Below are 27,225 nucleotides of genomic sequence, written 5' to 3' on the forward strand. Positions count from 1 at the left end.
CCCACCTAAAGGGTATTTACTATTCATTGGCAGAAAGTCGTTGATATGTGGCAGTGCTGTGGTCTGAATGCTACCTCCCAAGTTCATATGTGGAAATCCTAACCCCCAAGGTGATGGTATTAGGAGATGGGGACTTTGGGAGGTGATTAGGTCATGAGGGTGGAGCCCTCATGAATATGATTAGTGCCCTTTAATATAAGAGGCCCTGGAGGGATTCTTCACCCCTTCCACCCTGTGGGGACACAGCAGGAAGGTGCTGTCTGTCTGCCTGCATCTTGACCTTGGACTTCCAGCCAACAGAAATAAATTTCTGTTATTTGTAAGCTACGCAGTTTATGCAGTTTATAGTATTTTGTTATGGCAGCCTGAATGGACCAAGACAGGTGGTATTGCCAGATCTTCTGGTTTTTTAAGGGAGGCTGAAAAATCTAGATTTTTTATTGAGAACCTTTTGTTTTTAGACTTTTAATTTTGAAACCATTTCAAAGTTATGGGAAAGCTGTAAAAATAGTATGAAGAACTGCCTTTTAACTTTCCTCTAGAGACCACAGTCAAATTTGGCCAATTGTCCTGATAATGTTCTTTATAACAGAAAGCTCCAAATCCAGGATCACATGTTATATTTAGTTGTCAAGTCTCTTCAGTCTCCTTTGATCTGGAACATTTACTCTCTCTTTTCTTGACTTTCATGACTTTAGCATTTTTTAAGATTTAGGCCAGTCATTTTGTAGAATGGCCCTCAATTTGTGTTTGTCTGATAGTTTTTCATAATTAGACTGAGGTTATGTATTTTTGGCCAGAATGTCACAGAAGTGATGCCATGTTCTCATTGCATTAAATCCGATGGTACATGATAACTATTTAGTGGTGTTTGAGCACTTAAGACAATGTCTGGCAGATTTCTCCACTGTAAATTTACTTTGTTTTCCCCTCTGTAATTAATAAATATCTTATGAAGAGATACTTTGAGACCATGTAAAATCTCATTCTTCATCTCATTTTCACCCAACAATTTTAATATTCATTGATGTTTCTTGCCTGAATGAATTACTACTATGATGGTTGTGGAATAATGATTTTCTAATCCCATCATTCCTTTTACTTTTATTATTTGTCATTTGACTCCCAGGAAGAGTTTTCTCTCCATCCTGTTCATTTATTCATTTGTTTATATACACCAACGTGGACTTAAGGATTCCTGTGTTATTTAATGGGTTGTAATCCTTTACTATCATGATTTATTTTGATGCTCAAATTGTCCCAGATTTGGCCAATGGGAGCCTGTTTAAGCTGACTTTTGTGTCCTTCTGACATGTCCCCTCATTCTTTGAGCACAAGATATTTCAGGCTCATCTTCTTTCTCTGTCCCAGCGTGGAATCAACTATTTTCTCCAAGGAGCAGTGGTTGCTTTTAATGGAGGATAGTATTTAGACATACAGATCCAGGTGCTAGATATGCTCATTGTTCTGGGGTGTCTCTGCTATCAGGTCCTTGCAATGGACATACCTAGGAAATATGTGTATAGATATACGTACATGTACACATACATACACATTTACATCTATATTTATTTCTGTATCTCTATATTGAAAATCAGGAGTTCATACGAATACCTCCAATTCTAGCTCAAAACTACAGCATTCATTCTAGCTTTTTCCCTTTCCATATTTTTTATCTTTTTCCCAACAGTGAGAAATCAGACTTCTATTATCTTCAACGTATTTATTTACTCAGTTCCCTCGTATGTAGCCAGTCTCCCAACCTCCCTGTCACTACCCCATTCAGATGCCCTCCTTGTGTGGACTTTGACCCTTGTGGGGGCACCACCCTGCTTGGATAACCTCCTTGTACTGCCTCTGGGCTGCCTTCCCATCCTGTCCACCATCTTCCTCACATGGGCCCTGGAGGCCACTGGGCTTCAGGAAGGAAGGTCTGAATTTTAAATGCTGGCCAACTTATTCAAGTTTAAAAACAAAAAACAACCTTGGTAGGTTAATCAGAACTTGATTAGTAGGCCAGATCTAAGACTAATGGGACCTCTGATCTAGAAAATAAGAAGAAAATGTTGGAAAATGGTGATCAGAGATGAATGTGGTTTGTTTAATCCAGATTTTAGTGAGAACCATAAGCTCTTCCTGGGTTAGGAGGAAAGATGAGCATATACACCTGCCTTTCCTCTACATGGTCTTCTACACTCCTTGTTCAGCTGACTGAAATAAAGAGTGTAGCACTTTTGCCCTTTTGGGTAACTTTTCCACTGAGCTTAGTTTTTTGTTTCTGTTTTCTCTAATTCTTACTTCTTCTTATACTTAGAAGAACTGTAACATTAATAATCTTGTCCTTCCTGAGTTTCAGAATATAAATGTCCCAGCTAAAAGGAAGACTAGGAAGAAGAAAACTTATTTTTTTAGAAATGCAGTCCTATTGAAAAAAGGAGGATAGGAAAGACAGATGTGTTGGGTACCAGTTTACAGTTAACTGCCCGGCCTTTGCCAGTCTTTTCATGTTGTTGACCAAAGTAGATCAGGTACTTGTATTTAGAAGAGAAGAAAAACCTCTTTCTCTGAAGCAGAACCTTTTCCCTCCCTCTAAATCATTATTTTGGGGGAGAGATGGCAGGTGGTATGTCACTGTGAGGTAATGTCTGGTTGAGGCAGGCAGCCTCTGTGAGGCCTGCATGGGCCCCCTTCGCATTTCACAAGAATTCAGAGAATGACTATTTCCCGCTTGATTGGAGGATCTCTGACGAAGGAAGACTGAGATGTATAGGTAAGGTTTACTCACCACGGAGTGACATGGGTGAAGTTAAGTGATAACTGCCGGAAGTTTCTGGAAAATCTGAGGTCCTTCTCATGCATAGACGTAATGCTCGTCAGACTCTTGCCCCTTAGCCGTACGTGCCTGGTCAACATTTTCTCTTTGTCCACATCCTTCCTGGCCTCATGTTTGTTTATTTTAGTTTTGGGGTTTTTTTTTTTCCTTTTTCCACTCTTCTTTCTTTGGCTCTTGTAGATCTCTAGTACAGGGAATTAGGGAGCAGAGATAATGGGTGAGTGAGAAGAAAAATTTTAAATGCTGCCCTTCAATGTGGTAAAAATTCACGTTGACTTCATAGTCTGAGTAAGCACATGTAAATAATTTGTAAATCATGTGAAAGTAAACTTGTGGCCTTCCAGGATTTTTTTTCACACACTTGGTTGTGCCTCTGGGGAAAACCACTTTAGTGAGGGGTGATACGGTTAGAGTGGTATGTAAACAGGGGGTGATATTTACCATAACCATTCGACTCAAGTGTACTTTTGTTGATGCTGAGCGTCACTGGAAAGTCTTCTCTTTCCTTGGCTACTTCCTTCAGAGGCACATATATTTTATACTTTGGTCTTCTTTTGACAACAGTCCACGATATCAAATTGCTGCTCTGTTTTCAGTGGGCTCCGTGTTCAATCCCTCTTTTTGCCGTCATTCCAAATTCAGGAATTAATCCACTCTAGGCTCATATTTATGCTGTTCTGCAGACTTAGGCTTTGTATACTGTTAATGCTGCCATTATGGTTTTCTTAATTTTATAGATCAGTTCTGTTTTTTCCTGTGGATGTGAGTTCTAAGTCTTTATATTATTATGCTGTCCTTTTTTTCTTTTTGCATAATATTTTCCATAGAATGCTTTAGTACCAGGCACTGTGTAGGCACTCAGGTGTTTCTTGACAGGCTGATGTCCCATCATCCACAGCATCCTGTACACAGTTTCCTTGATTGTGAATAACTTTGCTTTCATTTTTCATCTTTCCTATCCGTCTAAGGTTCTGTATCAAAAAAGCAGCATCTCGTGGTTAAGAACATGGGTTTTGGAGTCAGTGTGATTTGGGGCAAGTTACTTAATCTTCCAGATCATATTTTAATGTTCATATCTGTTTTAAAAATTAGACATAATGGTACCTCCTTCAGAGAATTGCTTCAGTGATTGAATTAAATGTGATATTGTACATGAAACACTTAGCGTGGGGGTTGGCAATTAATAAGCACTCAGTATTTGAGGAGGATGCCACCTCCCTGTATTAATACCTCTTTGATCCTGTATTTTATCGAAGCCCTGTTCCTGACATTTAACCTGTGTCTTTTCTATCAGGTTTGCCACTGTACGATATGACCAAGGAGCCAAGAATATTCGGAACCAGTTCATGCACCTGACCAATTACAGTGTGAATAAGAAGAGTGGAGACTATGTCAGGTACTGGCTACGCCTGAGCCAGGAGCCAGGGAAGTCGGTCTCCGAGGCAGGCATTGGAGAAGTGCAAAGTCAACTTGTTGCACTGGAGGAAAACTTTACGCTCATATCCGTGTAACTTAGAGCTATTGGAATCATTTCATGTAGTTCTGAGGCTTACCTGCTACAGCTTCTCTGTTGCTTGCCCACCTACAATGTCCCCTTTCTCCACCAAAATATGCCTTCCTTCCCAAGTTTCGTCTGCCTCTTTGTCAAGTTCCCTCACTTGACTTAGAGGTAGGAATTTTATAGACATATGGAACTTTTTCGAAGTCAAGAAATTAGGTCATTTCAGCACTTGGCAAAATGTATCAAAAGCTTCAAAAATGCTTGTGCCTTTTGACCCAGCAATTCTATTTCTAGGAGCTTAACCTTAAGAAATAAAGGATTTATACACAAGATTAGAAACAAGAATGTTCATCACTGTACATTGTCAGGTGGAAAAAGCAAGTTACCACACAGTACATGCAATTTCATTTCTTTTTTGAATATGTAAGATAACTAAAGCTGTTTCCCCCCCCCCTCGAGGGGGTGTGGGAGAGAGAAGAAAACTAGAAGGATATATCTTAAAATGTTAACAGTCCTTAACTATAATGGATGGGATTTTGGGTGGGGGATGTCTGTCTTCTTCTCTGTACTTTTATGTTATTTCCTAAGTTTTTCTAAAAGAAACACTTTTATGATCGGGGGAAAAAACGTTAGGAATAAATTAAATAAAAAAAGAAATGAGGCCATCTCAGAAAAAGATTCAGTGGAACGGAGTACCAGCCCAGCTGTGTGGAAATATTCTTTCTGCTCTGTTTTCTTTCATCCTGATAATTTTGCCAGAAACTGGAAAAATAGAAAAGAAACCCAAACAGTTACTTTCTACTCAAACTAAAAATAGGTGCCTAGAAGGTCCAAGGAAAAAAAGAAAGGAATCTGGAAGTGATGGCATAGTTGCCAAAGCTATATAGATTTCATTGAGTGTCCTGTGACCGGTGTTAGGAATTGGTTGAAGATGCAATATCCTGCACTTTGGAAGATGAGCAAAGATGCAACTGGTGGGTTGCGGGGTGGTGATAGGGAATAAGGGGGCAGCTGTAAAATACAGATTTCAGATTGCAAGACCCTTCCAACAATCTGGGAGTGTGCCACTTTGTTGCTGTAGCAGTGGTGTACTTCGTTACTTCTCTTGTTGCTCTAGAGCATTCTCCCTTGGGTGATACCTCAGAAGGTATCCAAAAAAGCCGTGTCTATCACTAGACAGAAGGGAGCTTGCTTCTGATGCCAGCGCAGTTCTGTCCAGGGTTAACTCATTAAAATGCTGCGCTAGATTAGCTCACTAGCCCATCTAGACTCAGTTCTGGTCTGAAAATGGCATTAGAGGCCGGTTTGTGGGCTCATGTGACATTCACCTCAAAGGCAAGGTTAGTATCCCCAAGCATTTCAATCTGTTAATATTTTTTAACCATTCTTAAATTTGTTTACATTCTTTCACAAATTTCTTCTACTGGTTCATGATGCATAATTGTTTGGTTAAGGAGGAATTTGCCTTCCTTTCCCCTACCCCCCCTCATTAAGGCAAGTTATATGCATTTTCATTTCAATGGAAGAAACCTGTACAAAGGCATATATGACAGAAAGGACCAAGAAAAAGTGGGTGAGTGGAAGTCAGCAAAGGGAATACTTTTCTAAAGACCGATAAGGAAAGAAGGCTATTTGTAAAAAATCTTGTTTCTAGAGCCAGGCCTAGTTGCATATGTGACATTGATCCATGAATTTGTTTTAGTTGTGATGATCCGGAAGTGGAGGATTATGGGAACAAATGGAGCATGAGTGCTATGCTTAGGTATCTGAAACAAGAAGGCAGAGATACAACTGGTGAGTACCAGGGCTTTGTCCTTTTTGACTTCTCTTCTTCATATAACTGTACTATTATCTCTAACCAGGAGTCATTCTCTCAAATTCTAATAGTGTTGCTGAGATGTCTGATGGGATCATTGTTCTTGGTGTTAATTTTTCCTGCCCTTTACAAGATGGAGAGCAACAGGCTTACTTACCATGGCTCCCCAAATCCCTGCTTTTGTTTCTAGTTTGGAAGACAACTTTTTCCTTTAGTTTTTAGTGAATTTATCCTTCTTGAATGTTGAACTGCTCACTAAAATACGGTCAGCTTTTTACATAACAAATTGTCTATCTCCATATTGGCCCTGAGTTCACATTTTCCTAAGGCAATCTCTTTCATTCCTGTTGATGAATTGGAGAATGGACAGTGTCAAGTTTGAGCACAAAGGCTTGGAATCAAAATGGACAGTGTCGCTGAGCCTTGAGCAGAATGGGAAGCAGTGTGCCAAAAGGCCTATCTCAGTCCACAAAGGGAAGGGTGAGAGGAGGAAAGTGAGAAGCGGGGAAGGCTCCTTTTCCAGTCTGTGTCTGTCTCTTGTCATAGGAGACCACTTGAGTACATCCCCCAGCACCTCCATTCTTGCCTGTGTCCCTCTGTTCACAGACATGCCTTCTCCTGGAGCACCCATTTGCAAGACTGCCACACGGAGACTTCTTTGAATGAGCACATGTGCTGTTATAATTATATTGTGTTCTGGAATCCAGTCCTAGTTCATGCATTATAGTGGTTTTTTTTCTTTTGTAGCGTTGATGGCCCATGTAGAAGACCTGATCATTAAGACTATAATCTCTGCTGAACTAGCTATTGCCACAGCCTGTAAAACTTTTGTTCCTCATCGCAGCAGTTGTTTTGGTAAGGAGACTCAAGAAGTTTAACATATTTTGTGAAAAGGGGCTTGGGAAGTTGGGATGGGATACTGGGGTAGAGAGGCTTAGTGATTCTACAAGAGTAAAAGGTATGTGGTGGACTTTTATTTCTTTCTGAACTCACGTAGCGTATGAAGAGGCCGGTGGTGAACTTAGCTGGAGGTCCCCTGAGGACTAACTAGCTTTCGGTGTGGGAAGCAGGGATTGTAACTAAAGCGTGGGTCTCTTTGTCAGAGCGCAATCAGAAAACGTCTGCAACAGGCTGCACAGGAATCCAGCTCTAACAAATATATTCCAGAGCTCTTTGGCAGCCAGACTGGGAACTGTTCCAAGAAGCTCTGGCTGGTACCAGTATGTGCTTTCTCCCATTTTCCAATGGCTCCTCCTTTTTGTTTTAGTCTTCTTTCTAGTGGGTTCCCCACCCCCACCCCTTCTTTCTTCCCTTCCTCTTCCTCCTCCCCTTCTCTTCTCTCCCACCCCTAATTCCCTGTTTGCACAGAGAAGGAGTAAGAAGCAGATCACAACTACTGGACCAGGAAGCCTGTTGCTCACTGACCTGCTAGTTGTGACTGTAGCACCGAGGGTGCTGCCCCCGCTTGCTCTCTGTGTGGATGTGAGTCCTTAGTGATTGCTGGTATGCATGTCTCTGCAGTCACACAGGCTTTCAGCAGGTGGCAGGCTGTGTTAGTAAAACACAGTAGGGTCACTGATGGGGGGATAATTAAAGGACTACAGTAGGAGGCAGCGTAACAGAGAAGTAAAGAACATGGCTGTAGAGCCTGACAGACTTAGTTTGAGACCCATTTGTACCCCTTATTAGTTTTCTGATTTTCAGCAAGTTACTCTAATCCTGTTTCCTCAACTATAAAATGGCAGTAATGATGGTACCTACCTTCTAAGAGTACCTTGAAGGGCAAATGAGATGACGTACGCAAAGCACTATTTGTACTCCATAAAAAATTTTTTTTAATTATTTTTATAATTAGACATTATAATTCTTGATCTCTTTAATAGATTATCATAACAGCCTGTACTTGAGGGGCACTAAACAAAGGGAAGTGTTGAGACTCTGAATAGAAGATGGCAGATAAACCAGGGCCTAAAATTATACAGGCAAAGAAGAGGTTATGATATGTGTATATCTTCTTAAAATGCAAATATGTTCATGTCTTCTAAAACCCTTAAATGGCTCCCTAGACTTAACTTGTAAATAGAAACTTGATAGGACTTCAGAGCTTCTAAGGATCTGACCCCAGCTGACTTTTCTAGAATTCCATTTCCCCTCCTACACCTTAGAATCCAGTGGTGCCACTGAGGACTCCACGCCTCTGCCTCTCTGTAGGTCCTGCAGTCCAGCGAGACTCTGCCCCTGTCTGCCCCACACACTCCTCTTTATATTCTGAGACTCAGCTTGACGTCTCCTCCAAGAACACTTGCCTAACAAAGTGCCCTGTTGTGTCTCCTCCCTCCTGCTGTTCTGTACTTGTTCCATTATGTTCTCTTCCTACCGCTAGTCACTGAGCTTATCGTCTTGAATTCTTAGTAGTCATTGTGTCTCCCCTTCCACTCTCACCCTGTTTCTGCCGAACCAAACCTTTTATCATCTCCGTGGACCTCCCAGCTCTTTTCCTAACCCTTTGCCTTTGCACCTGCTTTATCCTGTTCCTGAAATATCTTTCTCATGTTACTTTACCTAAAAGATAACTGACATCTTTTCAAGATAAAGTCAAGTATCACTTCTTTGGTGACGTTTTCCCTAAGTCTTCCCATCAGAGTTAGCCACCTCGACCCCAGCACTCTGTTCAGTCTCCAGCGACCCCTGCATGTCCTTTAGTTCCTGTGTACATGTCTGTCTCCCCCACTGGACTGGAAGCTCCTTGAAGACAGCAACAGCGTCTCCCTTGTTTTTGCACCTTCTGTGCATAGCAGCATTTTTTGCTATTGAAGGATGTCCGGGAAATGTTTGTTGAACGAATGATTGGTCTTGCTTTAATTGCCTTTTGGTGGCCTGACAGTAGGCTTCCCAATGGATCTGGTGTGGTAAGGGCTGGGGCCTCTTAGAATTATTGCAGACTTTTTGAGGAGGGGGCGTGGGAAATATGACTCCAACTGCAAAAACCTTATTAGATTAAAAAAAAATTAAACATTTCTTTTCTACATCTACTTGGCTCTTCTGTGAGAGTAAATTTCTAGTAGCTCTTAATGTAAAAATCTCTGTTCTGGAAATCATCACAAGCTCTTCTGAATGTTTCCTTTTCTATTTTATTTCATTACCAGATTGCCTTTTGGAAGCTTAAGAATTTCTTGACCTTAATGGCATTAGAAGTTCTGATGTGAGAGAAGCAGTGACTTTCTCTGACTCAGTGAAATGCCCCCTAAGACTATTTCATCAGCCATGGGTCTCCAGCCCCCTCCCTGCTTGTGTTCAGTTTTAATAAACTGAGTGCATCTGGAGTTTTTTAAACTGTTGACTATCTTCTTGGCTTTTGTGGTTCTAATTCCACTTCCTGTCAGCCCTGGGATTTTGTGTGCTTCATTAACTTCCCCCCATCAGAAATGATTTTGTATACGTGTATCTATTTGTGTGAATCTCTTTGCCTCCCACTGGTTCCCAACCTCCCCTGGGGTTTAAGTTACAAGGAATAATCTGGGTTTTTTCTTTTGTTTTTCATTTGTTGTAGAGTAAACAGGAATTGAGAGCTTCCCAGAAGAATTTGGCTTGAACAGAGCATTGGTGTTTTAGAGGAAGCTAATAGTCTGGTGGTGGGATTCACTATATTCTTTTGGTTGTTGTTTCTGCCTTTCCACATTATGTGGATCTTTGCCAGAAGCATTCCATTAGTATCTAAGTGTTTCTGGCCTATGATTTCTTTCCCACCCTCCCACCTGTAGTGTCCAGCTATGTTTCCAGGTACAGTCAATATTCCCATTCCTTGGTTTATTTATGCAGTTAACTTTTCTCAGTTCCTGCTGTGTTCAAGGTGTAGATTATGAGTTTGTTCCTCTCAAATCAAATTTTACATGGGATGATAACATACAAATACCTGCATTGTATTAATAGCATTTAAATGTAGGCTTAGGAACCCTCACAAACTACCAGAAACTTAGCCATTTGATGCTTTTTAATAGATTTGTACATCCAGAAAGGACCTCAGAGAATAATTAATCCATATAAAGAAATTGAGGCCCTGAGAAATCAAGACCCTTGCCTCAGGTTCTAGAGCTAGTGAGTGGGAGAACTCAGATGAAAGAGACTCAGCTTGGAGAAGGCGGGTCAGAAGATGGGTTTTGGCAATCAAGTCATCTTGGTCAAAAGACTCTTGATCAGTAGAATTTTTGATGCCTCTCCCAATAAAAAAGACTTCTGACTGTCTAATTTTTACTGCCTTCAGAATTCTGAAAATGTGGTACCATGTGAAATATATGCTTAAACAGCAACCCTTTAAATAGGGTTGCTTAGGAAATTGGCGCTGTGAGATAACTGGCTATGAGAGCAGCTTTTTTTTTTTTTTTTTTTTTAACAGTTGGAGAAAAACAGCCAAAAACAGGATGTTAGCTATCCTTTAAAGATGCTGCTGCTGACAGTAGTTTCATCTATGTGTGTGAGGATGGCTGAAGTGACAGGCTATGACCATGGTCCTCTCTAGCCTGAGAGCATATGAACCAGCTGTCCTGCCACTTGTAGACTTGATCAGACTGGCCTTGTTTAGGTAAGACCAGTGACATCTTTGTTCAGGACAAACGTGCTCAGTATACCGTGTTATGTTGGATGGATGCTGGTTTGGCCTTTTATTGGTATTGTTTAAGACCATTTCACAGGGTAAGCTGACATCCTTCAAGTGGGGGTGTCCATAAATATTTGTTGGAGGAATGGAAGTAGGCAGCATACATTTTATAATGGAAACTACTTGACCAACAAGAAAAATAATGAAAGTCATCAAACAGTTCACTTTTTGAGATAATTTTCTTTTCTGGCTTATCTCATGCTCCTGTTTAGATGGGAAGTTTACTGTAGAAGGGACTTAGAAGAAAGTACCTACTGTTTGTCAGGCACACTTCATTGGTTATTTCCTTTAGTCCTCTTAAGAGTTTTGTTGGTGTTTATTACTCATGTTTTATAGACAAGGAAAAAGGATTCAGAGAGGTTAAATCATTTGTCCCAGGTCATGCTGTTAATAAATGGCAAAGCCAAGTGTGAGAGCCAGGTCTCTCTGGCTCATTTTCCACCCGCATAAAGACAAGTTCTGATGTGTCCAGCAATTTTTGGCGCGCCCCGTATCCTGGATTCTCCTTCTGCTCTCCTGTAACTAGATCTCAGGAAAAGTGATGTCATCCTTTCTAGCAGATCAGGCCTAAAAAAGGGTAGTCTCTCTGCTCTAATCAGCGGTACCTAGTTCTAGATATTCCTCTCAAATCTACCTTTGCATATGGTAGCCAGGTACCATATTGATTTATTGGACTAGTTAACAAATTGGCTCTGGGCTTTTTCTTTTATTTAGTTCATTTTCCTGTGGGATTTTGATCTGTTTTTCCCCCAAATTTTCCTTCTGGACCCCAGATAAAGACTTCCTCCTTAGGTTTTCAACTCCAATCCACAGCCAAGGTGAAAAGAATTTCCTTTATACAATAGCATTTGACTGACAGCAAGAACTGGCTAATGTCAGCGCTTTCCAATTTCAGGGATTACAGCTTCACCTGGGACTTTATTTCTGGGGAGGGTTAGTGGGTTGATTCCAAAACTAGTGGTGTGACATGTTTAGTAATCTCTTAGGACTTGGATGCATTGTTATTTCCCTATCAGATCTTTTTTTCCTCCCTTTCTAGACCATCTTTTATTAAGTTTTTCCTTAATATGTCTTAATATGTAAAAATCTTAATGAGAATTTCTCTTATTTTCTTTATGATTGGTGGCTTTATTATGAGTATTAAGTCTTGCAGTTAGGGTCACTTTTGGGAAGTAGCTGCAAATTATTTTGTCTTTCTCAAAAATTGTAGTGTTTTACATTAAAATTTTTTTTAATTAAAAAAATTTTTTTCTTCTCTTTTTTTTTTTTCTATCAGTGTTTTCTTGATTGCTTCCTATGTGCTTTGTATAGTGCAGACTGTTTGCTATAGAGCAGTGCATGAGACGTGGCCCCTGCCCTCAGGTAGTGGGGAGAACCAGACATGAAATGACACAGGACAGCACAAGTAGCAGCGTGACTCAGGTGCTCTTGGAATACACCAGGAGTTACCAGCTATGCCTAGAGGAGCCAGGGAAGGCCATTCCTAGCAGAGGGAATATGACATGCAAAATACAATGTCATGACAGGATGTGGCATGTTTTGAAATGGAAAGTTCAGTGTGACTAGATGTAGCCTGAGTTGGATGAGGTGGCGAGTGATAAGGTTATGGAAGTAGTTTGGGGACCGATTGTAAAGGACTGGCATGTTTAAATTTATCCTGTAGACAATAGACAGCCACCAGAGTTTTTTGAGCAGTGGAACAACAGGATTATTATTTTTCCTTTAACTTTTATCATGACTTGACCCAAAGCTTGGTGTGACAGAATTATAACACAAGGAATACTGTACAGCATTATTAGAAGTGACTAATTTAAAATCCACCAGGAACCAACCTGACATCAGCATCTGTTGCTGGGCCAATTCACTGCCTGTCTCTCTATCTGACTGTTAGGTTTGTGTCTTAGAAAGGTAATTCTGATGGCCACGTGGAGAATGGACTACAGTGGGGAGAGACTAGTGCTAGGGAAATGATTTGGTGGTAGGAGGTACCCAGTGATAATATACACTTAGTCATGTGACCCAGCGCTCCCACTCATAGGTATTTACCCAAGAAAAATGAAACCATATGTTCACACAAGTACCTTTACACGAATGTTTATAGCAGTTTTATTCATAATCGCCTAACATTGGAAGCAGCCCAAATGTCTATCAGCTGTTGAACAGATAAGCAAATTGTGGTCCATAAAATGGAATACTACTGAGCAGTAAAAGGAATGAATTACACTACTGATATGTGTGACGACATAGATAAATCTCAAACGCACAATGCTAAGTGAAAGAAGCCACTCTCAGAAGGCTACATACCGTGTGATTCCATTGATTTGACTTTCTGGAAAAGGCAAAAATCAGATCAGTGATTGCTGGTGGATGGGGAGAGAGGATTGACTGCAGAGTGACAAAGGGAATATTTGTGATAGAATTGTTCTGCATATTGACTGTGATGGCAGTTAAATAACTATACATTTGTCAAAACTCATCAAACTTTATAATTTAGAAGGATAAACTTTATGTAAATTATACCTCAGTAAACCTATCTTAAAACAATAAATAATGATAGATGGATGAACCTCAAAAACATGCTAAATGAGAGAAGCCAGACTCAAAAGAGTGTATGCTTCCATTTATATGAAACTCTAGAATAGGCAAAAATGATCTATGGGATAAGAAATAAGAATAATAGTTGTCTGGGGGTGTGGCGGCAGGGAGCAGAGTATTTGCCAGGAAGGGGCACGAGGAATCTTTCTGGGGTGATGGAAATGTTCTGTGCGTGTTGATATGAGTGTGGGTTACATGGATGTATCCAGACTCATCAAATAGTACACTTAAGGCCCGTCCATTTCATTAAATATATAAATTTTACCTCAAAAGGGAATATAGAAGAAAGGCTGGATTAAAGAGAAACAAAGAGAGAAAGAGATCTGGTAACGTGATGGATTTGGGAGGTGGTAAAGAGAGTGTTTCTAGCTTTGGAGACTAACGCTTGGGGTTTTCGAAGATGAAGAATAATGGGAAGCCAAACAGGTTTTGGGAGAAGATAACGAGCTGTGTTTTGTTGAGTGTTAAGTACCTGTGGGATATCCTAGTGAAGATGTCTGCAAGGCATTTGGAATTATGGATTTGGTGTCCAGGAGACACTTGACTAAAGATATAGATTTGAATGTCATCATCATAATCTTAATTGCAGCCATGAGAATACATGAGATCACCCAAGAAGAGAAGTAGAACAGAGAAGGAAAGAGACCTGAGGATGCTGCCCTGAGCAAGCCTACCAGTGACTAGCTGGGCAGAAGAGAAGGAATGAAAGAAGGAGAGAAAGGAGGAGGACAATCAGCAGAGAGCAGTGTCCTGGAACCAAGGGAGAGGAAAGTTCCAATAAGTAAGGGTTGTCAACAGTTTCAGATACTTGGGCTTAAAGCAGCAAGGTGGTCTTTGGGGATCACAGTGAGAATAGTCAATTATTGAAGAGTGGCAGCAGAAGCAAATTGTTATGGGCCAGGGAGTCAGTAGGCATTAAGAAAGTTAGATTGCTTTTTCAAGACGCTGCTTGAGGGCTTCCCTGGTGGTGCAGTGGTTAAGAATCCGCCTACCAGTGCAGGGGACATAGGTTCGAGCCCTGGTCCGGGAGGATCCCATGTGCCGCGGAGCAACTAAGTCCGTGTGCCACAGCAACTGAGCCTGCGCTCTAGAACCCACGAGCCACAACTACTGAAGTCTGTGCACCTAGAGCCCGTGCTCCACAACGGGAGAGGCCGCCGCAATGAGAAGCCCGCGCACCGCAGCGAAGAGTAGCCCCTGCTCAACGCAGCTAGAGAAAGCCGGCGCGCAGCAACGAAGACCCAACTCAGCCAAAAATAAAATAAATTAAAAAAAAAAAAAGACGCTGCTTGAAAGAAATAGGGGGGTAAGGGCGCTAATGTAAAATACGAGGTGGAGTCAGGCTTCTTACCATTCACTAGTCACATTTTCAAGTTTGTTTTGATTTGGCTGGGGGCTGAAGGAAATATATCTCACCAAGGAAAATTTTCTTGAGGAAACATGGTTGAATAAAGTGGTAGCAACAGTCCTTTAAAAATACTTGCTTTTCTGTCATGATGAAGACAAGGCAGAGGAACGAAGAAAGTAGCTCTCAGAACTGGAAAAGCCTAGCTTGCCTACACCTTTTAATGACAGGAGCACTGGTGTATCTCATCCTGGATACTGAATTTTTGAAATTGTAGACACTGCTGCTAAAACACACAACATTAAAAGGTGAGGAAATTTAATATTCTCAGTACAACCTATTGATACTTTTTACAGTTTAAAATTTTTGATGTCCTCAGAAAAGACCAATCATAAGTTAAAAGGGTCATTATAAGGACTCTAGTAGCCTGCCAAGGACCCAAATGCTTTTGATTAAGCTGAGTTGATTGTTGTAAGAGATAAACCTGATACAAATGCTCTCTTTTTCACCCCAATCCTCCCCCCCAGTTCCCGCCTCTCAGGTGAGCTGGGCTTTGCGCTGTGTTGCAGTGCTGTCACATACCCCACCCTCAAGTGATGGTAGATCCAAGCCTGGTGCATGTACAGACGTTAGTTAGATTCAAAGCTGATTTTGAGATCGTTTAGCCCTGGTGGGATTTATTCACCTGAGTGAAAATTAAGTTGCACTGTAAAGGGTGTTTTCTCTCTTTGGGTTGTTTTTTTGTTTTTGTTTTTTCCTTTCCCCTTACTTTCCACATTATTGGTTCTCAGCCTTTCAGCTTAGATTCTTGGAATCTGCCTCTTAACTGGGGAGACAGTAAAGTAAATGTGTCGGTTGCTTATTGTGAGGTGTTTAAATAATGGGTCTTATGGATTGTTTTTCTGATTTCAATTTGTGTTCATTTGTGGCTGATTCTGCAAATCTGATCAATATGTGCACCAGTCGTTATTCTCACCCCATTCCTTACGCTATTATTATTATTAATATTACCACTTTATGAAATAATTGAATCCTGTGCTTCAGCTTTTAAAAACTGAAGAGAATGTTATTTTTCTTGAATCAGACTCATTATACTTTCTCTGCTTGTGTAATTTTAACATGGATTTGTAGTTTTTGTAATTAGGTTTTTCCTTTTAAATGCCTTTACTAGTGCTGTATCATAGAAAGATTTTTCTCAGATTAAAACGGAGGAATATACCATGGGATGACTGAAGATCAGGTAAAGAGAATGTACCAGCTATAAAAGCTATGAATGTGCTACCAAAAATAAGATAGGTAAAGGAGCTTTCTTTTCTTTACACCTTTAAAGTATAGGTAATATATGATTTTTGTGTTGTTACATGAAGGTGAATCCTATCTCAGACTCTCTTATAGTTTGTGATTATTTTTGCAAATTAAATGGAATCCTAAATAAGTACTATGGAAACCAACTCCTTCATGCAAACTTCACCTGAGAGAGAATTTGAATTTGAATGTCTACCTGAATCTATATTGCCTAAATAGGAATTCTGGATATAGGTTAGCTGAGCATATGGAGATTGACAAATGGTGATTAAAAAAGAGAATAGGGAAAGCCAGAGGGAGCTAATAAAGTATCAGAGAGAGAGATGATTCCCCCATGCTCCACAGTGAATAAAAGGTGGTGTGGTGAGGAGGATCCAGGTCTCTAGATTCCCATTACACCAGACTTCATGTTCTAGAAGAGAATCTTTGGCAACATCTTTTTAGAAGCCTACATTTGTTCTATGTTTTTGAGAGGATTGAGAAATGGGAAAATCCTTCTTGAAGTAAAGAAATGTGTTTCAAAGTGAATTTCTGGAAAATACCTGGTTGTGTTCCGTGGCTGTGAGCTGTGTGGCTTGTGACCTCTGGTCGAACTGTAAGGAAGCTAGTCTTTTCTCTTGGGAAGAAGGTGTGTGTAAACAGTTTATCTGAGGGACACAGAGTGGGATGTTTGGGAACGAGTGGGGCTTCTGAAAGTCTGATGTATTTGATGTATGTATACTAAGGAGGACTGTGGAGAGGGCCTCATTTTTTTTTTTCTTCTTTAATATTTATTTATTTGGCTGTTTCGGGATCTTTGTTGCGGCCTGCAGGATCTTTCGTGGCGGTACGCGGGCTTCTCTCTGGTTGTGGCACGCGGGCTCCAGGGCACGCAGGCTCAGCAGTTGCAACACGCGGGCTTAGTTGCCCTGCAGCATGTGGGATCTTAGTTCCCCAACCAGGGATCGAACCTGTGTCCTCTGCTTTGGAAGGCAGACTCTTAACCACTGGACCGTCAGGGAAGTCCCCAAGAGGGCCTCATTAATAATAACAATGAGGGACTTCACTGGTGGCTTAGTGGTTAAGAATCCGTCTGCCAATGCAGGGGACACGGGTTTGATCCCTGGTCCGGGAAGATCACACATGCCATGGAGCAACTAAGCCCGTGCACCACAACTACCGAGCCTACGCTTTAGAGCCTGCGAGCCACAGCTACTGAGCCCGCACGCCACAACTACTGGAGCCCGCGCTCTCTAGAGCCCGTGCGCTGCAGCTAATGAGCCCACGTGCTGCACCTACTGAAGCCCACGTGCTCTAGGGCCCGCGTGCTGCAACTACAGAGCCCACCTACTGCAATTACTGAAGCCCACGTGCCTAGAGCCTGTGCTGCGCAACAAGAGAAGGCACCGCAATGAGAAGCCCATGCACCGCAAGGAAGAGCAGCCCCTGCTCACTGCAACTAGAGAAAGCCCGCACGCAGCAATGAAGACCCAATGCAGCCAGAAAAAATATAATAATAATAATAATGAGAGTAAAGTTTGCCAGCTGAGGTTCCAAAGTTAGCCTCTCATCCCTGCATTCTGGGAGAAGAGCCTGCTAATGGTTCTGGCTTTGGTCTTTGTAACAGTTGGGGACTTAGGGGACAAGAATCAGTAAAGAATCCAGAAGCCATGGAAATTTGATCTCTGGCTCCCTCCTTTATGGCTCGTCACAGTCTTGCTCGGCTGCCACTGGCTCCCTCCTTTCTCTTCTGTCTTTCTGTGTTGGGCCAGTGTATTTTATTTTCTATCTTCAAAGAGGAATTGAAACCATGGAGGGGAAAGAATAAATATGTTTTATGCTTGGATGTCTTCTTGACCTAGGTTGCAAAAGTAAGGTCTTGGTTTAAGAAAGTGTGATGGGAAGATCCTAGAGAGGTGCCTTCTGTAGATTTTCCTGTTTTCAGAGTGTGGTGGGGGAAGTAGTGGGGGAGAACAATCTAGAACAAGCCCAAAGCAGCATTGATATTGGATGCACTTGTTGCATTCCTTTTCCTAACATTTTTTTTTTACCCTTCTAGACAGCAGCAGAATCATGCTGATTAACTTCTAGAGTCAGGTCACTTTCTGTGTAGAGTTCACTTTCTGTGTAGGAATGTCAATAGAGTGGATGATAAAAACTGGAGTTTTATAGCATTATTTTCTTATTATCTCTAGAACTTGATTTCTCCTGGACTTGAAAGTTCTCTACTTCTATTGCCTCTTGATACTTAGCAAATTTCTAGGCCTTTGATGGGAGTTGATTGGATTGAACCTTCCAGATCTTTGTTCAGTTGTGACATGGAAAATGATCTTGTGTATTGTGTTATGTTGTACTTCTAGAACTCTATGGCTTTGACGTGCTCATAGATTCTACTCTGAAGCCATGGTTGTTGGAAGTGAATCTCTCTCCCTCTTTGGCCTGGTAAGTAGTCTATTCCATCAACTAGAAAAGGACAAACCTTCAATAAGCAGCACTAAAACACTTTTGTTTTGGTCATTTCTCTTGGCGCTAGGAGATTTTTTTTCCCGTGGTTATTAGATTGAGATGACTAGAATTTCTAAATTTGGGGGATTTGTGGTATATTGTCAGAGTCCATATTGCAACCATGGACCCCTATCTTACTAGTCAATTTGCAATCTTTGTTTACTGTCTTATTGGGCTTCTAAGGGAAGCTTCTTTCATTTTTATCCCCAGTGCGCTCCCTCTCGCGCTCTCTTTTTTTAAGCTTTGTAGGTGTTCTGCTAAGGGTAAAGAAATACATGAGATATTGCATTTCCTTTGCCACCAAAAGTTTATACATACTCTAATCCACATATACCATAAAGGTATAGAGCTGGGCCTAAGGTAGTGTATATAATATCTGGTCCTTTTATCCTGTCCACGTCCTGGTGTTATCCATCCAAGATTAAAGTCTAAAGACTTCAAACAATCTTTAAAAAAAATTTTTTTTAACCTATCTATTGTTTAGAAAAAGGAAAGAAACTTACTTTTCAATACCAGAGAAGATTCTGCTTCTATCTGTGGCTACAGCCAGAGTTTCTGTTAGCTCTGTGCTTCTCTAAACAGCTAAAAACCCAAGAGATTTATGACAGAGACCACCCAGCTGCTGCATTTTTAACGATGAGAAATTTTGGGAAAATGCCAAGTAATCAAATAAAGACAGACTGACTACTTTGTAGGGTGGGAGTTTGGCTTAACCCCAGTAGTAAGGTGTAGAGCTGGGTAATACAGATGCTTCAGATGTTGTGCTACACTTTGGTTAAGTCAACGTTTTGCAGATTTCCCGGCAATGTACCTCATACAATGTTAGAGAGCCCCGGGATAAGGCATTGGGTCCAGCAGCCAGAGGAATCTGGTTTCTGGAGGAACACCTCAACTCCAAAGCCAGCATGGCATCACTGCCATAGGGATGCCCCCTGCTTTCGGACCATGTTGTTTCTGTTTCCATGTGGGTTCCTGCTGCATCATCTGGTGATATTTTGGTATAACTTGTATTTTTTTTTTTTTGCCTTCATTTGCAAGCCTGCAAGCTTAAGAAGATCGATTTAGAATGGAAAATGAAGCCTTAAAAAAAGTACAGAGATAGCCCAAGTTTCTTCTCTTGCATGTGGATGTGATTTGACTATCACAGCAGTAAAAAAAAAAAAAATTGAACGATGGGCACACTCATAAAAGAACATATTAAAATTCTGAACCTCTCAAATCCACAGTGATAGTGAAGCAGTGTTATGACCTGTGCAAAATTTGAATTGCACAATACCTTCTGGAATAAAAAGATTGCATGTCAGGGGATAAGCGCCTTAGAGCTGGGCCTGCCTTGCAGAGGATGAGTTTGATGCCAGGCTTTTATTTCTAGAATTTTTGCCCAGATGTTTTTTTTTCCCACATGGATTTGATGTGCTTTATGTGTATCTCCTCACTGACATTTGGTAGCTTTGCTGTATTTGTTAGGGGCAGCTATTCTGTTAACCTATAAAATTATTGATTGCTCTTTTCTTTCTTTGTTCTGTTAGTGATGCACCTCTGGACCTAAAGATTAAAGCCAGTATGATTTCAGATATGTTCACTGTTGTAGGTGAGTAGTAGTGTTTTCTGAAAACTCATGTAAAAGTTAAGCAGTGCATCCATTTTGTCAGGTTCTGTAGGTGTTGCCAACTGGCGGTTTCTCAGCCATGCTAAATGTTTTGTACTAAATTATATTTTCAGGGAAGTGTTTATATGTTTCTACTCCCCTTGTCTCCATCCTGCCCTGAGGCTGAACCACAACTAGGGCTGAGACCTAATTCCTGGGGCACAGGAATGAGGAGCTGAGGAAGAGAATTAAGCAAAGATCTGGAGAAAATATATTTTTCCCTGAGCTGAGATAGTGAAACCCACTGAAGAGGCTTTGTTACGAAGGAGCCTGGCTGTGTTTCTGCTAGGCACTCTCTACTGGTGTCAGCACTCTTCTGTAGTGGTTATAACTGAAGCAGCCAAGGAAGAAATCCCATTCTGAGTAGATAAGCCAAAACTCTGAGATGGAGATGGGCAGCCAGGTGGGTATGTTGTGGGTTTGGGGTTGTTGTTGTTTTAAGTACTCTAAAAAGACATGATAAAATACACTTGAAATGAACTAGCACTTGGTATACCAGCAAATGCTGTAAAACTTTGCTACCGTATTCTCCTTAGATGAGAATTTGCTTCCTTTTAGGAAATAAGTGAAATTGGCCCAAGCCTAATTTCTTAAGCAATGGGTAATCTACAAAGCCCATTTTGGAAGTTGCCAATAGACCACCTTAAGCAGTTCCAGAAGTGGATCCTATAACAGGACAAGACCCCTCACTTGCTTCTGGATTCTCCTGGTAAAAACAACGTTATTTTCCAGTCACCATCCAGGAAGCCGCTTTGAAATAACTTGTCTTTATTAACAACTGTGTGTTTTTAAACGGTGGTTTGCACTTTTACTCTGAAGTTCATCAAAAGTCTACATCTCTTTTTCCATCAGTATCCCATTTCAGCTCCCCAGCTCCCCAAGGAAGGCTGATTTATCTGCATATTTTCCTTTCTTGTTTGCTCCAGTTGTGGTGGTTCAAAGTTCAAGTGGAGTATGTGTATGGGACAGTCATGCCTAAACCTCCTGAGGATGGATCTCTGTAATATTTATGACAGTGAAACTGAGTTTGTCCATCTAAAGGAAAGGCGCAGCTAAATCTGCTAATTTCTTAGAAAATGGCAGGTTTTAATATTTCCCATTCCCCATTCAGGGTTTGTATGTCAAGATCCTGCCCAGCGGGCATCAACCCAGCCAATTTATCCCACCTTTGAGTCTTCCAGGCGAAACCCTTTCCAGAAACCTCAGGTAAGCAAATTCAGCAACAGGAAGCCCCAAGGAAGCTTATTGCAAAGTGGCAGCTGTTGTCAATGAGTGAGTAGAAGCGCTATGATTATAAGGTCACTTACAGCCAGAGAATTGGGGGACCATTCTAGACAGGAGGCAGTTGTATTCAGCCACAGCTAATAGCTTATGCTTTTAATGCTTTCAAACCAACTTACTCTCTGCTTTTTTCTTTCTTTTCTTTTGGCTTCTTTTTTCATTGTCTTTTCCTTTTTTCTTTTTCTCTCTTTTTAAAAATCACTTTCTGTTTTCTCAAATTGATATGCTCATAAACGAGGCACAGAGAGGGAATCTACAAATTCCTCATCATTACTCTGCTGTATTCTTTTTGATCTTCACACTAGCTTCGCAGAGAAGATGCTCAATTGAAATAATATCTTCTCTACGTGTGAGTCTCTTCACAGGGACCCTCAATGATCATGAGGTGTTGATTGAAGTTAAATGAGATAAATGCCTGTAGAAAGCTGTGCATGCGTGTCTGAAACATCATCTGACCCAGTGTGGCTCCAGTCTGTGTACTCTGCATTTTTGTTCCAGTTAAACTAATCAGCTCATCATTCTGCCTACCTATTCCATCATCTGATCAGTCCCCGCCCATCTAGACCTGGCTAGTTTCCACTTGTGTTTCTTTGCCTCTAACGTTTCTTCTTATCCAGAAGGTCCACTTTCCTCCTGTCTTCCCATCTGGATTGATTACCTCATCTGCTCAGAAGTTTGGAGATCGTTTCTTATTAAATCCATTCCACTCTGTCATGACCTTTTCTTTTCATTGCAGCATTATTTACTGGTTCTTTATTGCATTGTTTTGCATTCATTGACTTGTTGCCTTTAAATCGTCCAGTACTCCTCTGCTAGATTGTAAGCTCTTTGAGGGCAGGAACAGCTGCTGCTTCTCCCTGTCCCTCCCCTTTCCCTTACTTCGCCCCTCCTATGTTCCCCCTACCTCCACTTTAGCCCTCCACCTCTCCCTTTTTTCCTCCCACTTCTCTTCCTTTTGCTTGCTGGTCTCATGTAGATTACTGCTACTTCTGTTTGCTAAGCTTATGTACCATTATTTATTCACATAACTTTTCATTAGGACAGGGTTTGCAAACTCAAATGCCTCTAGGGGCTTCAGAAAGACAATGTAAAAGGGTAACTAGGGCCAGGTATGATACAGCTAAGAGTGCTGTGACTGCAGTAAACTGGGCAGTGCATGCTTCCTATCAAAAGGGCAGCTCTTTTACTTAAGTGCTCTGGCTGATCATTGCCATGCATGAGTGTGGGCCAAGTGTTGTTAGATCTTCCTACTGTCAAGAGAAATCAGAAATCTTATTTTAAAATACTGGCAACAAGAGTTCAGTTGAAAAAATAATACTTTGCAGATGAAATATACCATGTCCTTGAGCTGGATTCAGTTTATTGGTTGCCTGTGACCTCTTGCCTTAGAATTATTCCCTATTAGCGTTAGTGCTGTGGTGTGGAACAGGGTGAACTGTATTTTAAGGGATATTATCTTAGATTAGAAGTGAAACCAGGCAACAGGGTTGTACTTGATCAGTACATCACAGATCAAAGGGTTTTCTTTAATTTTTTTTTAATTGCTTTACAATGGTGTGTTAGTATAATTGCTTTACAATGATGTGTTAGTTTCTGCTTTACAACAAAGTGAGTCAGCTATACATATACATGTATCCCCACATCTCCTCCCTCTTGCGTCTCTCTCCCACCCTCCCTATCCCACCCCTCTAGGTCACAAAGCACCAAGCTGGTAGAGGGTTAACCTAGGCGTACTAGGAAAACTGAATTTAGGCAATCGCGTTCCTTTGCAAATTGTTTTCTGCAGTATCTGTGGCAAGAGCCACAGGACTGTGTATAAAGGATTACGAATGTTTCTGTTCATCTTTAACAGTTTCTGCAAGTTCCACTCTAGGAGTAGCTGTATGTCAATCTTGGATGAATTGATCCCTTTTCTTAGCTTGCCTGTCAGCTTTTACTGATGACTCTTTGCACGTAGTGGAGACTCTATTCACTGTTCGTTCTGCTTACTGGTAGGTAATGGCATGACTTCATCCATGAGCAGTCCACAGGACACTTACTTAAAGGCTAAAGAAGCTATAGATTTCATGTACTGTGTGAGACCATTTTATCAGGTAGAATAGTTAACTTCAGGATCTTCAGTACGTGACAGTAGGATCGAGTTCTCAGTGGTGAGAAGGTGAAACTGGAATGGTTATACCGCAGGAGAATGCAGTGTGAACAATAATAAATACTCTAATCTTTTGAGCACAAAATATAGGGCTTTGGCTTTTGCTGTCTGCTTGAAGATTATTTTTGTCACCATAGATGTAGGAGTTGGAAAATACAGGCATGTTAGGAAAAGATAAGGCTTTATTCCATTTTTCTGTCTTTTATAGCGTCCAGTATCTGCACAGTTTCAGTCATCGAGCACCAGACAGGTAAGTTCTGGATCGTTTGGAGATTTCATTCAAATTTTTATCTCCATTCCCCAAATGAAAAGCCATTTAGCTTCACTGTTTCACAGTACCTATTTCATGCACCTGCTTTTTGAACAGTTTAATAATGTAAAATAGAATAAGTGAAAGTGAATGCACAGAGATCTTTTTGGATGTAGTATATAAGAGTAGAGGTTGCAGGAATTTATGAATCCTCTTTTTCTGATGGTGATTATGCTGTGATAGAGGCAGTTGAATTTAAATGATGAACAGAGTTTAGAGGCATATCTATTGTTCTGACCAAAATATTCCAGAAAAGAAATATCATAGTGCACAAGTAACCTTTCATTTGTTCAGACGTCTTATGAAACATACCCTTGTCAGTAGCTTAATATTGGAAATGTTTTCACATTGGGTATTGGGCTGTATTTGAGTTTTTTAACAGATGACTTTTCTTATATGTAGTGATTTGCAGTTTTATGAATCTTAGAAACTCTGCCATATTTGGTGTCTCAGATGCTACGTTTAAAGTAAAGACAAAATATGTTATCTCAGTCTCTTAATGATCAGCATTTGTCCTCTTTCTATTCTTGTTAGCAGTATGTGAGATAAACTGTCGCTTTCTTCTATGCAGATTTTTTTTAACATCTTTTGAAGTGATAGGATTTGATGCTTTGATATGAGTGATGTAGATGTTCTCATTTATAAGTGTGTCACTTGCAATTATTAGTTCTTTAGTAAAAAGCTCCAATATATTTATTTTGGCATTTGTAGATACAGTTTCTGGTAAGCTTGGAAGCTTGAATTATAACTTTCTTAGCTACTGTTTTTAATACTTTTTAAAAAATTAATTAATTTATTTATTTATTTTTGGCTGTGTTGGGTCTTAGTTTCTGTGCAAGGGCTTTCTCTAGTTGCGGCAAGCGGGGGCCACTCTTCATCGCGGTGCGCGGGCCTCCCACTGCCACGGCCTCTCCTGTTGCGGAGCACAGACCCCAGACACGCAGGCTCAGCAGTTGTGGCTCACGGGCCCAGTCGCTCCGCGGCATGTGGGATCTTCCCAGACCAGGGCTCGAACCCGTGTCCCCTGCCTTGGCAGGCAGACTCTCAACCACTGCGCCACCAGGGAAGCCCTGCTACTGTTTTTGATAAAGTGATTTACATGGTTTATATGAATCCAAGAAATGAAAAAAAAGTCTCACTGGCTGTGTTGTCTAGTATTTGGTAACTGATTAGTATGGTTTTGTAACACAAGTTTTGTTGTTTAGTTGGTAGAATGCAAAGCTCTGTAATAGTGTTTTGTATTTAGCAGGTACCTAAGTGTGCAAGCTGCTCTCCGTGGCAAACAAAAACCAAGGCTGTTGACTTCAAAGAGCTTACACTCTAAATATCTCTTGACCTAACCTATTTAAGGAGAACATTAAAGTACTGTTTCATAGCCTTCTGAATTTGACTCCAAAGAAGTGTCTTTGACACGGAAATCTAATCTTAATGTCCCATTACTCATTTTAATTCTATTCCACCTAGCTCCATTGCTTGAATTGCCATAAGTTGCAAATAACCTGTGGACGAGCAAGGCCTCTCTTTAGTGGTTATTTATTTCAACACTGCTCACGTGACACAAAGGCTTTCTGGCTTTATTCAGCCAACCGTAAACATACTGAATTCTTCGACTCTTACTGTCTTTTGTTCTACCTTGTCCCTGTCTTTCTGTTAATGAAGCACTCTCAAATCCACAGTAGTTTCATCAGAGCTAAGTAAGAAAAGAGAAGAAACTTTCTGCTCTGGCCATTTAGACTGTGTAAACTTTTCTTTTTCTGGTGGTGCCAGATTGTGAAGTCACAGTTTTTTGCTTGTTGTCTTATGATTCCTTTTTAATCCATTATCTCTTTCTACATTTCTCCTTTCCTTTGAATACCTATGGTTCAACATTTTTCACGCACCAGAAATTACATTTCAATGTTCAAGCAGGTGATATGGTTTTGTGGAAAGAATGAGGACTTTGAAGTCAGATAGACCTGGGTTCAAATTTGAGCTCTGCCAGTAACTGTTAGACCTTGGGCATGTTCCCTTATGTCTCAGGCTCACTTCCCACATCTGTCAGATGAGGATAGTAATACGTACATGGACTTATGCTGAGAAAGGAATGATCAAACGTAGGTAAAATATTTGGGATACTTTTGGACACATAGTTTACCCTCAGAAGATTTAGTCTCCTTCATACTTTTGAGTACTGTTTTGATTTCCCTTTTTGCATTGTCAGTATCTGGTGTTATTTTGATATTCATTTATTTATAGTCATGTCTTTTCACATTTACTGTCATCAACAAATGCAAATCAACCCAATTAATTAATTAATTAATTAATTATCCTCCCAGACATCAATACAGATTGTAAATAATGCTTAATCAGTACCTGATCACTTCCTAACTTGATTCACTGCTTCTTATCTTATCCTACAGTTGCATCTTTTAACTGTGTTCAGCTTTTGTTGGTGTATTTTATTTATTATATCATGATACTAAGTCCTGATTGGAAATATAATTTAAAATAAAAATTATATGAAGTTTTCACAAATGCTTCTCTAAAATCCAAAGACATTAAATATATTTGCTCTATTCCCCCTTTTTGTTATTTTGTCCTAAATAACAAAATTATAAAGCATGTTTTAAAATAAATAAAGCAGTCTCTGTACTACTATTCTTTATGAGCCCATTAAACTCTAAATGTTTATGGATTTTTTTCTTTTAATATTTGTTCCATTATTTTACTAGGGATTCAAGTTAGACTTACCAGGCGGTAATCACCAGGAGCATACTTCTTAAATTTTTGAAGATTGGTACCTCATTTGTTTTTTTTCTAATCCTCTGGTACCTCTCCTCAGTTCTTCATGATTTTTCAAACATAATTGTAAGTGGTTTTGGTAAGTTTTTTTGTTTTTAAAGCCAGTTCTGTTAATAGCAAGATGCATGTCTCTCAGACCTGCTGACTTACATTTATTACAGATTTTCAGATGCTGCATATCTTTTTTTTAATGATTCAGCACCTCTTTTTTTTTTAAATTTATTTTATTTTATTTTTATTTTTGGCTGCGTTGGGTCTTCGTTGCTGCACACGGGCTTTCTCTAGTTGCAGTGAGCGGGGGCTGCTCTTTGTTGTGGTGCGCGGGCTTCTCATTGCAGTGGCTTCTCTTGTTGTGGAGCACGGGCTCTAGGTGCGCGGGCTTCAGTAGTTGTGGCTCGTGGACTCTAGAGCGTAGGCTCAGTAGTTGTGGAACACGGGCTTAGATGCTCCGCGGCATGTGGGATCTTCCCAGATCAGGGCTTGAACCCATGTCCCCTGCATTGGCAGGCGATTCCTAACCACT

At 40.6% G+C, this 27,225-nt stretch overlaps 1 protein-coding gene across 9 annotated transcripts in view; it reads left to right on the forward strand.

The window, feature by feature from the left end:
- The window catches only part of TTLL5 (tubulin tyrosine ligase like 5), a 319,306-nt gene that overhangs the window by 51,339 nt on the left and 240,742 nt on the right, over nucleotides 1–27,225 (forward strand). For 7 of the 9 annotated variants that reach the window (XM_059914699.1, XM_059914700.1, XM_059914707.1 and 4 more), the window contains 7 exons: nucleotides 4,128–4,229; nucleotides 6,037–6,128; nucleotides 6,898–7,005; nucleotides 18,389–18,470; nucleotides 20,063–20,124; nucleotides 21,293–21,387; nucleotides 23,820–23,861. In XM_059914699.1, the coding sequence (XP_059770682.1) occupies nucleotides 4,128–4,229; nucleotides 6,037–6,128; nucleotides 6,898–7,005; nucleotides 18,389–18,470; nucleotides 20,063–20,124; nucleotides 21,293–21,387; nucleotides 23,820–23,861 (583 nt within the window). The remainder of the gene's footprint in view (nucleotides 1–4,127; nucleotides 4,230–6,036; nucleotides 6,129–6,897; nucleotides 7,006–18,388; nucleotides 18,471–20,062; nucleotides 20,125–21,292; nucleotides 21,388–23,819; nucleotides 23,862–27,225) is intronic. The other 2 variants (XM_059914702.1, XM_059914703.1) reach the window with 1 other exon arrangement.

This window comes from Balaenoptera ricei, chromosome 2 (genome assembly GCF_028023285.1).
Source record: "Balaenoptera ricei isolate mBalRic1 chromosome 2, mBalRic1.hap2, whole genome shotgun sequence".
In the NCBI taxonomy this organism is placed as follows: domain Eukaryota; kingdom Metazoa; phylum Chordata; class Mammalia; order Artiodactyla; family Balaenopteridae; genus Balaenoptera; species Balaenoptera ricei.